The 15,187-nt window shown below is 30.9% G+C and overlaps 1 protein-coding gene across 1 annotated transcript; it reads left to right on the forward strand.

Annotated features, from left to right (window-relative positions):
- The first annotated feature begins 2,449 nt into the window (after positions 1–2,449).
- Positions 2,450–8,579, forward strand: LOC122272732 (SCAN domain-containing protein 3-like). The gene is made up of 3 exons (XM_043056698.1): positions 2,450–2,829; positions 7,194–7,539; positions 8,298–8,579. The coding sequence occupies exons 1-3, from the start codon at positions 2,450–2,452 to the stop codon at positions 8,577–8,579; spliced, it is 1,008 nt and encodes a 335-aa protein (XP_042912632.1).
- Positions 8,580–15,187: the final 6,608 nt, after the last annotated feature.

The following is a 15,187-nucleotide window of genomic DNA, read 5'->3' on the forward strand; positions in this document are numbered from 1 at the left end:
AGTCAACTATTCAATGTGGACCATCCAACCAAGTAGTCGTTACTGCCGATGTAGGCGTATCCAGATCAAAGTGGGCGTTTTTTTTGCCAAGGTAGGCGTGTTCACATCACGTCCGAAGGTCACCAATGTGGGGAAAGTAGGTACAGACCATGTCAACCGTCATCTATGTAAAGGTACCCCGACATAGAGTCGACTTTACTTTACTTTATTAATCCAAAATTGGGTGCCTGGGCCGCGCAGCTGCCCCTAACCCATCCATCATGAAGTATTTACAATTTGAATTAAAAGCATTTTGAATTATGCAGCATTAAGGTAGCAGAACAGAAGATCAAGCAAATTTGCTTGATAAATTAAACATGAATTGATATGACATAGAGTCGAGTTAACATGTCTTATATACTAGTGAATTGTAGTTGTAATTTTGTAGTGGTAGATACGCTACAGTAGCTTCAATCTAGAAAAATTGTTTTAATAGTTTTTTCTGGAACGCTCTTGAAAATTAGAACCCTTTAATGTTAACTTTAGTTTTTGCGTATTTCACTACATCTTAATTTTTTTTTAAGAGAATTGAAAAAGTTTTGCATACAATTCCAATCAGATCAATCAATTCCTATTCGTTTTTCTAAAGATAATTTCATGCAAAATGAAACTTTTAGTAAACATTTATTAATACTTTATTTAATGGAAGTCGAGAAACTTAAGAAATGTAAGGTGTACAATTTTTTCATCATTTTCAATTTTAAATGTCAAAATACAAAATTTGAGCAAAATCGGTCAAATAAGTCCTGAGAAATAAAAATAAAAAACTCTTATTTTTCGAAATTTGGTCCCTTAATTTCTTAATTTTTAATGTCCATTTTTTGTGACTTAAAATTCGTAATGATGAAAGCAAATATAAATCGTAGGAGGAAAGAATGTATCGCGTTGATATGTGGTAAACAATAATCAATTAACTGTGTGAAAGGTTATTCGTTGCAGGCGTGTATCAATATGTAAAAAGCTTTTGTGGAGATCTTGGTAGATAGTGTGCTTTCAGCTCAGAGAAACGAAAACATAGGCAGACAAACAGCAGCCATGTGGGGAAATTTTTTTTAAAAATTTAAGTTAGTTAATGTTCGCTTCTCGGAGGCAAATTTAAAATTTTTAAACTGAAAAATAATTACAAATTTAAGCTATATTGTTTGAATCTTGTATTTTAAGTCGATGGACTTACTCTTTTTCTCAAAGGGAGAAATTAGCATTTTGCCGGACATAGATGTTCACTTAAAAAACATCTTTGGAAAGAAAAAGGAATCTCAAGAAGTCTCTTTGTATTAATTTACAATATATATTAACATCGAGTCCCCTGTTTAAAATGGTCTTTTATTTGTCCGTAAAATTATATTATGCAACAAATAAAAAAAATTCGAATTTTTCAATTTTATGGGCATAACCATTTCGAAGTTCGTTCAAAACGGGGCATGATATCCTTAGATGGAATACGTGGATGCAAAAAATTTACTTAACTTTACTTGCGAAACATTTAAATGATTCAAAAGCCAATCGATGCATATAAAAATAACATTCTATATCAAAATGTTCTTTAAATGTTTTGTTAAATGTGTATGAAATTTAAAATTTTTATTAACGAATAATTTCTGCGTTATGAGAGTAAGAGATTCTAGAAAAAAAGTTACGGAAAAAAAGGTACCTCGAAAAAAAGGTCCCTGAAAAAGGTGCGGAAAAAAGGGTCCCCGGAAAAAAAGGTCCCTGTGTAGGGAAAATTTTGTAGGGGAAAATATTTGAAATGAGAAGATCAGATTGAAGCGCTTTTTGATTTGATTGAAGTGCTCATAAGAAAAGAAATACCGCGACTCTAATTAAGAAGGACCAATACTTTCACCTCCAATCACGAATAAACATCCAACACATAAATCCTCTCAACTTCCCCGATTGGCTACTTTAAGCCTCACATTAGCAATTTCTTCACAAAACATAATTTAAAACAGAAAATAACACATTTTTCACTTAAAAAAATTACAAAAAAGTAAAACATTATTGAAAAATTTAATTAGTATCTTCCCGCTTTAAAAAATAATCAAGGAAGAATAAATAAATGAAATAAAATTTTTTAAAAAAAAAGCGCAATACAACTAGCCCAGTGGTTCCCAACCTGGGGGCGATCGCCCCAAGGGGGGCGATAATCCTTATGGGAGCGATCAGGGGGCGACGAGTACTCAAAAGATAAAAATTGCTAATAATATTAATAATAAAAGCTATTTGAGATTGAAATTGAAAATATATATGAAACCTATGGTTCTGGTGTAGACAAAAAGTTATGATAGTTAAAGATTAAAAAAAATTCAAGTGCAGGATCGTTTTCGTCATACGTTTTGGTATTGCAGGCGGAAATCTGATAAGTCACTCCGTTCCTCTGAGCAATAATACTGTTTCCAGGCGTATTGATGAGATGGCCGCCGACGTTGAATCAAAACTCATCAACTTTCTGAAAGAAGGTAAATTTGCGTTGCAGATTGATGAATCAACTGTGATAGATAACAAAACTGTTTTAGCTTACGTGAGATTCATAAATGAGATAAAGGAGATTAACGAGGAAATGTTGTTTACAAGAACTTTGAACACAGATACAAAAGGATCGTCGATTTTTGAATTGGTCAAAGATTATTTTGAGGTAAAAGAATTTCCCCTCACAAATGTAAGTGCTTGTGCTACAGATGGTGCTCCAACCATGTCTGGTTGTCATACTGGATTTCTGGGTCACCTTAAAACAGAAGTACCGGAAGTTATCTCACTTTTCATTCATCGTGAACTTTTGGCTGCGAAAAATTGGTTATTTCTGGCATCAATAAAATAAAAGCTAATTCTACCAATAACCGTTTGTTCCGAGAACTTAGCTATGAAAATGATGAAGATTTCGAATTCCTGCTCCTACATACAGCTGTGAGATGGCTTTCAAAAGGAAACTGAGCCGTTTCTTCGAATTGCTGGATTCGGTTACTGAGTTTCTCGACACCACTGATCCTGTTTTAAGTGAGAGTTTGAAAACTGCGTACCTCACTCATAGTCTTGAAAAAATAAAGGAAATCAACGTAAAACTTCAAGGAAATAAAATGAACATTATCAAGGCTAAGGGAATCATATCTTCATTCATCGCCAAGTTTGATATCTACAAGTCAAACATTGGTCGCAAAGAGCTAATGCAACTTCCAACTCTTAAAAAGTGTTCAATGGCAGATATCGAGATTCTCGAAAATAAAATCTTAATTTTTACTGATCACCTTGATCAGTTATGAAATCAAGTTTTAAAGATTTGATAAAATTAGAAATTCCAGATTGGATTTTCGATCCTTTCTCTTTTGAAGTTGTGGATAAGCTCACTTCCTCTTTGTAGACTGAGATTTTAGATTTGAAGTATGACTGTGAAGCTAAAGTCGTCTTTAAAAAATACGGTTACGAGTTAGCTTGGGTAAAGCTTATGGGCACTTATCCACAATTGTGGAAACAAACTGAGCCGCTTCTCATCTCGTTCCCGCCAAACTATTTAGCAGAGACAGGATTTAGTTCTGTCTTCCAGCTGTTTACAATGCAAAGAGAAAGGTTGGACATTTGCTTCAAAGGAGACCCGCGTTTAAATCTGAGGAGCATAAAACCTGACATTCAAGCTTTAACTTGAAATACACCAAGCACATGGCAGTTATTGAAGTGGTAAAAATGTACTTTCTCAATCTTCATTTTTTTTTCTGAAATTTTAGTTGTTAACGTTTTAACTTTTTCTTGATTACATTAAAATATGAATTTAAAAAAAATGTACTTTTGTTTTTATTATTCCGTTTTAAATATCATTTCTTTTTGAAAAAAAAAGATGCACAATTTTTTTTAAGATTAATAATGACAGGATAAATGTGCCTCCTTATTTGCATTACAATTTAAATTAAAATCAAATAACATTGCATATTTTCAGTGTTTGGCTGCTCACAAGCAACCAAACTAAGAATGGGTTTTTGAGCAAAATGAGAAAGGGGCGATGTGTGTCAGCCAACCCCAAGAGGGGGGCGATGGTCCACAAAAGGTTGGGAAACACTGAACTAGCCGATAAGTCCCCCCCCCTAACCCTTCTCCTAACCTCAATGATCTAATCTGAATTATTGCAGATAAAAAGAATATTCATTGAAACAGCGAGAAGCATTCATGCTGCCCAGAAAGCGAGAGGGAAAATATACCTACAGATTTTCCCTATGAAGGTACCTTTTCTACCGGGACCTTTTTTTCCGTACCTTTTTTTCCGTCTTCCGAGTAAGAAGCGTAGAAATTTTTTGAAATTGCGGTTACTGTTGCAACTATTTTTCTTCATTACAGAAATAATTTTTACGCTTATAATCAAGGCCGGATTTATCTATAAGCTAAATAAACTGTAGCATGGGGCCCCGAGATGGAAGGGTCCCCAAATTTTTTTTTTCTTTTTAAAAAAAGTTTTATTTGGAGGTGGGACCATGTGAAGCCGAAATTACATTTTTTTTTTTTTTTTTTTTTTTTTTTTTTTTTTTTTTTTACATTTCGGACGCTTTTCAAAATCTAATCGAAGTGTTTCAAAATCTAATCGAAGCAATAAAACGCTCTTTTGACTGATGTTCTGTGGCATGATGTTAAATAGTCCCGCTTTTGCAACAACCACCCACAGAGTTGTCAAATAGCCGCCTCATTACACTGGGGGGAAATGTTTTTAGCTTCTTTAAATTGCCTTGGGCAGTTTTGCCCTTACTACGGAAATATCGGATATCCATAGAAACACCCTTTTTTCTGATTTCTGGTATTAAATTGCTTGGAACAGAAAATTTCTAGGGCTGTAAATAGGGGAAGGGTCTTATAGTATTTCTTTGGGTCACTTAAAGTGGTCCTCGTTCAATTCTAATTTTTCTTTTTTACAAAATTTAGATTATTTTTTCTAATTTATTATGAAACCTTTTTATCCCTTTAATTATCCAAAATGTTTCAACCAGCCTAATTGTTTAATCTACTTAATTATTGTAATAGATTTTTTATTATTTTTCAAACTAATCGTACATGAATCCGTGAAGGCCGAATTTCTATATCAAAATTTTCGTAGGATATTAATAAGACATAATTTTTTCACCTTTAGAGGTAAGTAAATGCTTTTATTAAATCAACTTTGTCTGTGGTTAAAAATAACATGGAAGGTTTGCACAGTTTTTTATTTATACATTTTTTAACATAAAAAATTTTAAAGTTGAAATTATTAATTATCTAATAGCTTAAAATATTTGTCCTCTGTTTACATCGATATTTTTGTTACTTTAATTAGAAATTTTGTCAAATTAAAAAATATGTTTTATAAATAATTTTTTTACAGCTAAAGAACTGGGTCAAACCTTACTAAATGGAAATTTGTCCCACTTTGTTTTGATGAGTATTTAAAGAACCAACAAAGCAATAAGTAAGTGCCTAAAAAATTCGATAATTTCGCTTAAAGAAACATCAAATCATTGGATTTAGATTTGTTTCCTCAGTAAACAAGAATAGTTGTTTGCTGAGGAAAAGCAGGAAATCTGAAGCAACATTGTTAAAATGAATATTAAGGTTGATCCAGTAATTTGAACTATATGGATAGAAATATATGGTATTTATTTACTTAGATTTTTCTTTTAATATTTCGTGATTTTTTTGTTTATTTATTTAAATGGTTGGCCACTATTCAAATCCATCTTTGACAGGCCTACCTACCAAAATTTTTGATTTGGTCAATTCTGGATGAAATTGAGATAGTAGATGTGATTTTGTTTTAATTTTACTTATAGACTGTGATTTTGCTTGATAGAGAATTGAAATCAAGTGATCATCAGCTAAACAAATGTTCAAATTTGAAAAAAAAATTGTTCAAGCCTCCTGTAAGACCCTATTTTCCATATTTCCCCTAAATATGAAATATATTTAATTTGTATTATTACATTTTGTGCACAAAATTCATTTATTTAGTTAGCTTATGATTTAAAACTTCGTTGTCATTAGAAAGGAACATATTATCTTTTAAACAGTTTGAGTATTAAATAAATTATTTAAAAATAAACAATTTCTTTTTTAAATTAAAAGGTGAAAAAGTTTTTTTATTTGTTTTGATTGCCCCATCATGCAATCATGAGACTATATAATATCTGTTCCTAAGGATCAGAATTCCTTTTTATTTTACTTTAAAATTGTGCAAATGATATATTTAATGCTTTCATTTGATATGCTGCAGCATTAAATTGAACTTTGAAATATTTAAAAAATGACTAAAATTGTCAATTCAAAGAACAATTAACTAATATTTTTGAATATGAATTTAAATAACTTATTTTGTTTTGCTATCTCATTTAATATTATCACATTATTTAGAGCAGATTGTTGCGTACGGAGGTGAGGATGCTGTAAGTAAAAGAGGCATACAAAAAAAAGCCAATTTAATCTCAGTTAATGCCCTCAATATTATATTTTTAAACTTCTTGCAAAAGTGTAGTAAAAAAGGTATACAAATTAACTGTCGCAAACAAATTAATATTAAGTAAGAACAAAACACAAATGATATCGAAATATATTGAATCACTAAAGAGAAGAGCTGATACTTCAAACCAGTTTCACATTTATTCTCTCTGATATTTAGTAGACTCTTTAATAAATTCTTTAAAATATAAGCCCAAAATTTACAAAAATAATGATATTTCTTATTCTTGCTCAAAAATTTAACAAATTTACTTAAAACAATCGCAAAGAATGCAGAAATATTCTTAACCTAAACATAAATTAAATAGTATCAGGTTAAGAAATATTATTATTATTTGCAAACAGTATTAATATCAATATTAAGCCCTCTCCTGCTCTAGGGTGTAAGGTCTAGAACAGTGGTTCCCAACCTGGGGGCGACAGAGCTTCTCAAGGGGGCTATAATCCTTAGGGGGGCGATCAGGGGGCGACGAGTACTCAAAAGATAAAAATTACTAATAATATTTTATAATAAAAGCTATTTGAGATTGAAATTGAAAATATCTATGAAACCTATGGTTCTGGTGTAGACAAAGAATTATGATAGTTAAAAATTAAAAAAAATTCAAGTGCTGGATCGCTTTCGTCATACGTTTTGGTATCGCTGGCGGAAATCTGATAAGTCACTCTGTTCCTCTGAGCAATAATACTGTTTCCAGGCGTATTGATGAGATGGCCGCCGACGTTGAATCAAAACTCATCAAATTTCTGAAAGAAGGTAAATTTGCGTTGCAGATTGATGAATCAACTGTGATAGATAACAAAGCTGTTTTAGCTTACGTGAGATTCATAAATGAGAGTAAGGAGATTAACGAGGAAATGTTGTTTACAAGAACTTTGTACACAGATACAAAGGGATCGTCGATTTTTAAATTGATCAAAGATTATTTTGAGGTAAAAGAATTTCCCCTCACAAATGTAAGTGCTTGTGCAACAGATGGTGCTCCAACCATGTCTGGTTGTCATACTGGATTTCTGGGTCACCTTAAAACAGAAGTACCGGAAGTTATCTCACTTTTCATTCATCGTGAACTTTTGGCTGCGAAAAATTGGTTATTTCTGGCATCAATAAAATAAAAGCTAATTCTACCAATAACCGTTTGTTCCGAGAACTTAGCTATGAAAATGATGAAGATTTCGAATTCCTGCTCCTACNCAACTTTTGGCTGCGAAAAATTGGTTATTTCTGGCATCAATAAAATAAAAGCTAATTCTCCTAATAACCGTTTGTTCCGAGAACTTTGCCATGAAAATGATGAAGATTTCGAATTTCTGCACCTACATACAGCTGTGAGATGGCTTTCAAAAGGAAACTGAGCCGTTTCTTCGAATTGCTGGATTCGGTTACTGAGTTTCTCGACACCACTGATCCTGTTTTAAGTGAGAGTTTGGAAGCAAAACAAGTTGGAAATAGCGTACCTCACTCATAGTCTTGAAAAAATGAAGGAAATCAACGTAAAACTTCAAGGAAATAAAATGAACATTATCAAGGCTAAGGGCATATCTTCATTCACCGCCAAGTTTGATATCTACAAGTCAAACATTGGTCGCAAAGAGCTAATGCAACTTCCAACTCTTAAAAAGTGTTAAATGGCAGATTCTCGAAAATAAAAGATTCTCGGAAATAAAATTTTAATTTTTATTGATCACCTTGATCAGTTATGGAATCAAGATTTAAAGATTTGATGAAATTATAAATTCCGGATTGGATTTTCGATCCTTTCTCTTTTGAAGATGTGGATAAGCTCACTTCCTCTTTGTAGACTGAGATTTTTGATTTGAAGTATGAGTCTGAGGCTAAAGTCGTCTTTAAAAAATACGGTTACGAGTTAGCTTGGGTAAAGCTTATGGACACTTATCCACAATTGTGGAAACAAACTGAGCCGCTTCTCATCTCGTTCCCGTCAGCATATTTAGTGGAGAGAGGATTTAGTTCTGTCTTCCAGCTGCTCACAAAGCAAAGAGATATGTTGGACATTTACTTCAAAGGAGATCCGCGTTTAAATCTGAGGAGCATAAAACCTGACATTCAAGCTTTAACTTGAAATACACCAAGCACAGGGCAGTCATTGAAGTGGTAAAAATGTACTTTCTCAATAATTTTTTCTTCTTCAAATTTTAGTTGTATTACAAAACAAAATTTGTAGAACATTATAAAATTTAGTTTAATTTTTTCTTGATTACATTAATATATGAATTCAAAAAAATGTACTTTTGTTTGATTATTCCGTTTTAAATATCATTTCTTTTTGAAAAAAAAAAAGATTCAAAATTTTTTTTTTTAATTAATAAAAATGACAGGATAAATGTGCCTCCTTATTTGCATTACAATTTAAATTAAAATCAAATAACATTGCATATTTTCAGTGTTTGGTTGCTCACAAGCAACACTGAATGGTTTTTTTGAGCAAAAAGAGAAAGGGGTGATATGTGTCAGCCAACCCCAAGAGGGGGGCGATGGTTCACAAAAGGTTAGGAACCACTGGTCTAGAAGAAGAATAAAAAAATATATATGTACATTTCACAAGATTGAAAAATTTGCTTCTATTATAAACGGGGATAAGGAGGTATTAAACAGCTCGGGGGTGCGGGTGCATTCATTTTTATCCATGTAGCGATTATTTGCTTTTCTATTCTCCATATTGTTTCTCGGTCAACATGGCTTATTTTTTACTAGTACGTAATTGCTAATTGGTTATAATTTAATCTTATCTTATATATTAGAAAAAGAGAGAAAGAAAAAATTTATTGATTGAGAATTGTACCTAAATCAGGAATATATAAAAGACTTTTCTACAAAAAATACACACTTTTTATGTTAATAAAATGTAAGGTATTAATTTCTAATTGCTTACATATCTTAATTCATAGCATCGAAATATTTATTTAGTTATACAGAAGAAAATTAAATAAATGTAATATGCTTAGTTCAATTGCATTGCTTTATAAAAATAATTTCTCTGCAATATTAATATTTAAAATAAGTGTAAGACAATAGCCTAATTTCCAAGATTGAATTTGACATTCAATGCTAAGGTCCATTTTTAGTATTTATGTCTAAATAGTAAGAGCGGAAGTAGTAGAACACAGTAGTAGAGAAAAAATTACGATATTTCTAGCAAAAAAAAAAAAAAAAGCATTTTGTTAACAAAACCAAAATATATGGTATAAACCATTCATTTGATAATTTTTCTGTTCGCATTGCAACAGTTTATCGAAACTTTTGGTTTAAAAAATTAAAGCTCTTATTACCAATCATTTAATAAAAATGCAAAACTCAAAAATAAAATAATCCGAATTAGTGATTATTATGCCATGCTCTAAGGCAGCAGCTCCCAATAATTATTTAGGCTTCCCTCTATGGAATTCTAAATGATCAGTCTTCCATCGGGGGAATCCCGACATTACGATTGCAATTTATTAAGGTAGTTCTGAATGTTATAACCTAGAAAAGAGACTATTTTTAAATATATTTAATTGGAGGAATAAATATTTTTCATCGTTTTATTATTAACAATCATTATACTATTAATAAGGTTTTATATTCGACAGTTAAATTTGCAGTCCTTGTGCTATATAGTCTAATTTTGGTATTTTTAAAAGCATTTTCTTTTATAAAAGAATTAAGTTAGTTTATTTTGATTTGAAAAGTGCGGTATGAAGTACTAATGTAATATTTTATAAATGATTATTCTTTTCCAAATTAAGAAAAGGTAGGTAGTTAACATTCAACATATTGTTTTTAGAAATATATTTTCATTTAAATAATGCCATTTCTATGTAATAGGTAATTTACCATAAATAATTTTACCAAGAAAATCAAACAATTATATAAGATATAATTTATTGGTTGGATTTAAATATAATCAGAGATTATGAAAAGTACTAATTAGAAGTTATAAAAGTATTCATCCCTGGTTATAAAAAGTACTAATTCGCAAAACCTCTTTAACTCTGCCCGGAACCCTAAGAACACAGTTTGAACTCCTTTTCTAAGGAATCACGATGAAATTACCAAAATTTACCACATTTACTACCGAATAGCATAATAAAAAATTACATTTTTACTATGCAAATTTCATGAGAAGTCATGACCGAATCGCTACAGAAAAAAATTACCTTGATTTTTGGTGTTCCCATAAATACCGTAAATTTTACTATGTTCTTTTGACCATTCTCTTTTTTTTTTTCTTTTTTTTTTTGTCAGTGCGGGGTTCGCTTTTTATAAAAGGCACTGTATTGCCGCATGCAAACAGATGTGTTTTTCACAAAATTTCAGAAGGTCTTCTACTTTGGCACCTCAAATTTTTAGAAAAATATTTTTCGCAAAATTGAAGAAAAAAGAAAAAAAAAAGAAAAACATGTATCTAATAGTTTCACAAAAAGAACATATCAGGAAATTTTCAACAAAATCAAGAATGTTAAGTATTTTAAAAAACAAAATATTTTTAGTTTATTAAATTAAGAAAATTAATAAATAAAAAATACCCCGCAAGGCAGGTGTGTTTATTTGAGGCTGATGATTATGAAATCTAACGCAAAACTGAGAGATCGTGGGTTCTATTTCAACTGAGGAGAGTTCGTAATTTTTATTTCTTAATACTGAAAAATGTTTTTCTTATTTTTTTAAAAAATATGCATGTTAAAAAACTACTAATTTAACAATTATTTAAAAACTAGAAGGCTCCGTCTCTTTTTCACTTTGCTCACCAGTTACTTCTCATTAATCATTGCAGATTAAGAAGAAAAACGGTCTATTTCCTCTTTTCTTTTTCTTTTGTAAAAATAACGATTGAATTACCTTTACATTTTGAATATGACTAGATTTAGACAAATCAATAAAATTGGTAGCAATCAATAAAATTGGAAAATTGGTATCTCTCGCAGAGTTATTACTCAGTGAAGATGGTCTCAAGAGTTAGAGCATTCCCCTCCGAATGGAACCGAATTCGATGCCCAGTGATGGCTGATCGTTAAGAATTCATCTCCCGGCTCGCACTGACCACAGTGCTGACGTAAAATATCCTCAGTGGTTGACGGATAATGGATTAGAGTCCGCTTGCCGTCAGACTCACCGTGGGAGGATCTCGATGGTCTTCCTCTCTATGTAACTCAAATATGGGTTAGTTCTACCAAAACGACCTACACGAGGACGAAAATTTCTTCCAATACTTGATCCTGGAGTTCCCTTGTCTACTGGATTCGATTCAAAAGTTACAAGGCTACGGAGTTAAACATTGGTAGTCGTAAAATCACAATTGAGACGGCTGTTCAAATGCGGTTATAAAACTAATAAAACTAATAATGAAATTGTATTTTTTTGTATTCTTTCTAACTCCTTGCATATTTTTTGCTCATCTTCATAATTTTATGTTTCTAAGTCTTATAGATTTTGAGCATCAAAGCGAAATGTAACGTAAAAAAAAAAAAAAAAATAAATTGAGAAAAAAACTTGGAAAAAATCATTTAAAATTGCAAATAACTTGAATTCAGAATTTCAAAAAANAAAAAAAAAAAAAAAAAAAAAAAAAAAAAAAGAAAAAAAAAACTTTGTTAAATTTATAATGGCTCTTCCAGCATGCCAAATTGTTACTCTAAATGTGCTTATGATGATATTAAAATGTGTTTAATCTTTTTTCCTGTTTTAAAAAATGTGAGCAATAAAAGAAAGGTTCTACGTTATAGTCTCATTACAATAACATTTAACAATCAAGTAATATTATCAAATTTTTAATAATTCAATGTTAATACTCAACATTAAAAAATAATGACAGTTTACTGTAGGTGTATAGAAATATAATTAAACTTATCAGGGGCCCATCATTTTCAGTAGCTTAGGACCCCACCAAGCTTAAATCTGGCGCTGCTTATATTGTATGTTAAATTACACCATACAGTACAAAATACATCGATAACAGAAAAAAAATTAGATTTAAATTTACATTAAAAGGAATCTGCACATTAATAGTATCAATATTAGTGATTTTAGATTCTCAGAAACACGCTTGAAAAAAATGATGTGAGAAAAAAAATGTTAAGTGTAACATTCGTTTTAATTTAAATATTTTGAATTTATTTGTTTGACCCCAACCCCCTGTCGGGGAAGACTTGACCCCTTGTCGGGCAGAGTCTGGTGCCACCCTTGAATGATCTGTTTGACATTTATTACAGTATAGTTAAAAGTGATAAGCATAAAGGAGTGAAATATGACACATTTTATAGGAATGCATTCATTCTCAGTTCCAACACCTCCAAGTTTAAAGATGGAGGACTGTGATGCCACAATTGGCATACACATATTTATTTTCTATCTTTTAAAATATCTTTCATTACTTAAGCTGATTTTTTTATTAATAGAATTACATTTAATATAAATCAAAAACTTAATCTTTTTAAACGAACATAAAATATTTATTTCTTCTCTTCTGGATCAATGTAACGGATACTTTCTTTTTATTTCATTATTAAGCAGACATATTAATTCACTGTCGCCTCTAATCGAAAACAAAAATCTATTTATAACTTTTTATTCTAATTTTCCAACGGCTAAATGTTTCGGTTGCATGGTTATAATAATTCACATAAATTTGTTGGCGACTCGTGATCGCCAAGGTATTCTTTTAAACCCATATTGGTAGGCTGGTTGGCTTTGTTTTGGCTATGTAATATTTTAATAGATCGCCAATTTTGGATCTCCTACCCATGCTTCTGTGTCCATTGGGAACAATTTATAGGTACTTTTTAATTTGGCTTTTGACTAGGCATGTAGTGGGGGATTTGTCTCCCATGGCCTGTCCTAATTAATATTATTATGCAAAATTGATTCAACTGAAATTCTTATGAATGATTTTTATATTTTGTAACTCGAGCTCTACAAATACATAAAATAAAAGCCTTTTATTAATTATGATCCAGTTCAAGTATTATTTTCATCACCCTTCTGCTTTCATCGCAATCTTCAATTGGTCAATACCCTACACCCTCCTACAGCACCTGCCTATTCCATCTTAACATTATTGGCTCCCTAACTTCAAATAATACCTTCTCCATAAGGACTGAAAAAGATATTTAAAGAAATGAAATTTGAATCCACTATAACCAAGTTTCCAAGTTCTAAGCTGTTCACTATAAGCGTTAAAAATAACATTATTTAAATAGGAGTACGGACGGGACCGTTAAAAAAGTTCACTACATCCGAGAGTTCATTATATCCCAGGTTCACTATAGCGGGGTTCGACTGTGTTAGTTGATTCTTTTTTTCATTAAATAATTTCGTAAAAACAAACGAGACATTAAATAAATAATAGATTATTGATTGGGTTATTAAAAGCTTCAAAATAATTACGTTTAAGAAAAAATCCTTACTCCCAGAACCCCTTAGATCTTTCCACGAAACACTAAGGTTTCACAGAACATCTTTTGGAAACCGCAGATTTAGAATTTACATTATCCGACAGCAAAATGGAAGAGATCATTTCAGTTTACCACAATTTTTGGAATTAATCAAGAAATAAGAGGTAAGCTCAAGTTCTCATATAAATGTGATAAAAATTTTGTTTATCAATGTAATCAATTTGTAAACCTCGAACCACCTAAAGTAAGAACTGGTTGGTCTTGTAATCACGAAAGTGACCAAAATTTTGAACTGTTCTCTTACCTTAACTATTGGTGATCATCTTCCAGATTGCGGCTAACCGCTTTAATTACAAGGTCATTAAAAATACTTTCGTTACAATGATATTTTAAGATACGAAATCAGACTAAAAAAAAAAACGTTTTTCTCCTGGAAAAAAAAAACATACTTTTTTTTATGCTAAAGCTTACTTTCGTTGAATATATATATATAAATTTTTTCTACAAAAAAACGCAATTTCTTTGAAGAAACATACCTTTTTTTGACTGAAAAGTATTTTTTCTGAACAAAATTACGTTTTTTTCAACACCAAAACGTACTTTGATTTATATATACATATTTTTTCGACCAAAAAACCATATTTTTTCCAAATAAACATACTTTTTTCTTGACTAAGAAATATACTTCCTCTGTATAACATACTTTTTTTTTCCGACTCAAAATCATATTTTCCCTGAATAAGCGTACTTCTTTCTTTTCCGATGGATACTTAGTCCTTAAAAATATGGGAACTGCAATCTGGAAAATATGGTTGAGGCACCCAATTATGAAACTCGTTTATCTGAAGATAATTCTTTACTGAAAATTATTTATTATTTTTTAATTATTGAATTTACTAAAGATGATTGAAAAATGTTTGAGTTTTTACACGTGCAAATCTTTAATCCGATTTGATATACGTAATTTTAAATCCTGAAATTCAAAATTTTATGGAAATTGGTCAAATAGCTCATGAAATTGAAAGATTAAAAATACGACTTATCTGAGACAGCGAAATAGACAAAGCGAAAAACAATTTTAACCATATTTTAAAGGTAAACAAGTTTCCTGAATATATTATATGTGTGGAGCTGTTGTTACAGTATTATGGTGTAATATCCCGGCAGATTACATCATCTATCATCATGTAATATTTCAGAAATATTTCATCATCTTCTTCGTCATTGAGAGGCAGCAGCCAGTCCAGATGGTGAAGTCCCGAATTTATAATCAACTCTAAACTACTTCGATATATATATA

The sequence above is a fragment of the Parasteatoda tepidariorum genome, chromosome 2 (genome assembly GCF_043381705.1).
Source record: "Parasteatoda tepidariorum isolate YZ-2023 chromosome 2, CAS_Ptep_4.0, whole genome shotgun sequence".
Lineage (NCBI taxonomy): Eukaryota > Metazoa > Arthropoda > Arachnida > Araneae > Theridiidae > Parasteatoda > Parasteatoda tepidariorum.

What these genes read in the sequence shown, in the direction of transcription:
- LOC122272732 (XM_043056698.1), top strand. Translation starts at nt 2,450, where the DNA reads ATGGCCGCCGACGTTGAATCAAAACTCATCAACTTTCTGAAAGAAGGT. An exon ending in CTTTTGGCTGCGAAAAATTG is followed by an intron (nt 2,830 to 7,193) that starts GTTATTTCTGGC and finishes TACTGTTTCCAG; the next exon opens with GCGTATTGATGAGATGGCCG. An exon ending in TTAAAACAGAAGTACCGGAA is followed by an intron (nt 7,540 to 8,297) that starts GTTATCTCACTT and finishes TCCTCTTTGTAG; the next exon opens with ACTGAGATTTTTGATTTGAA.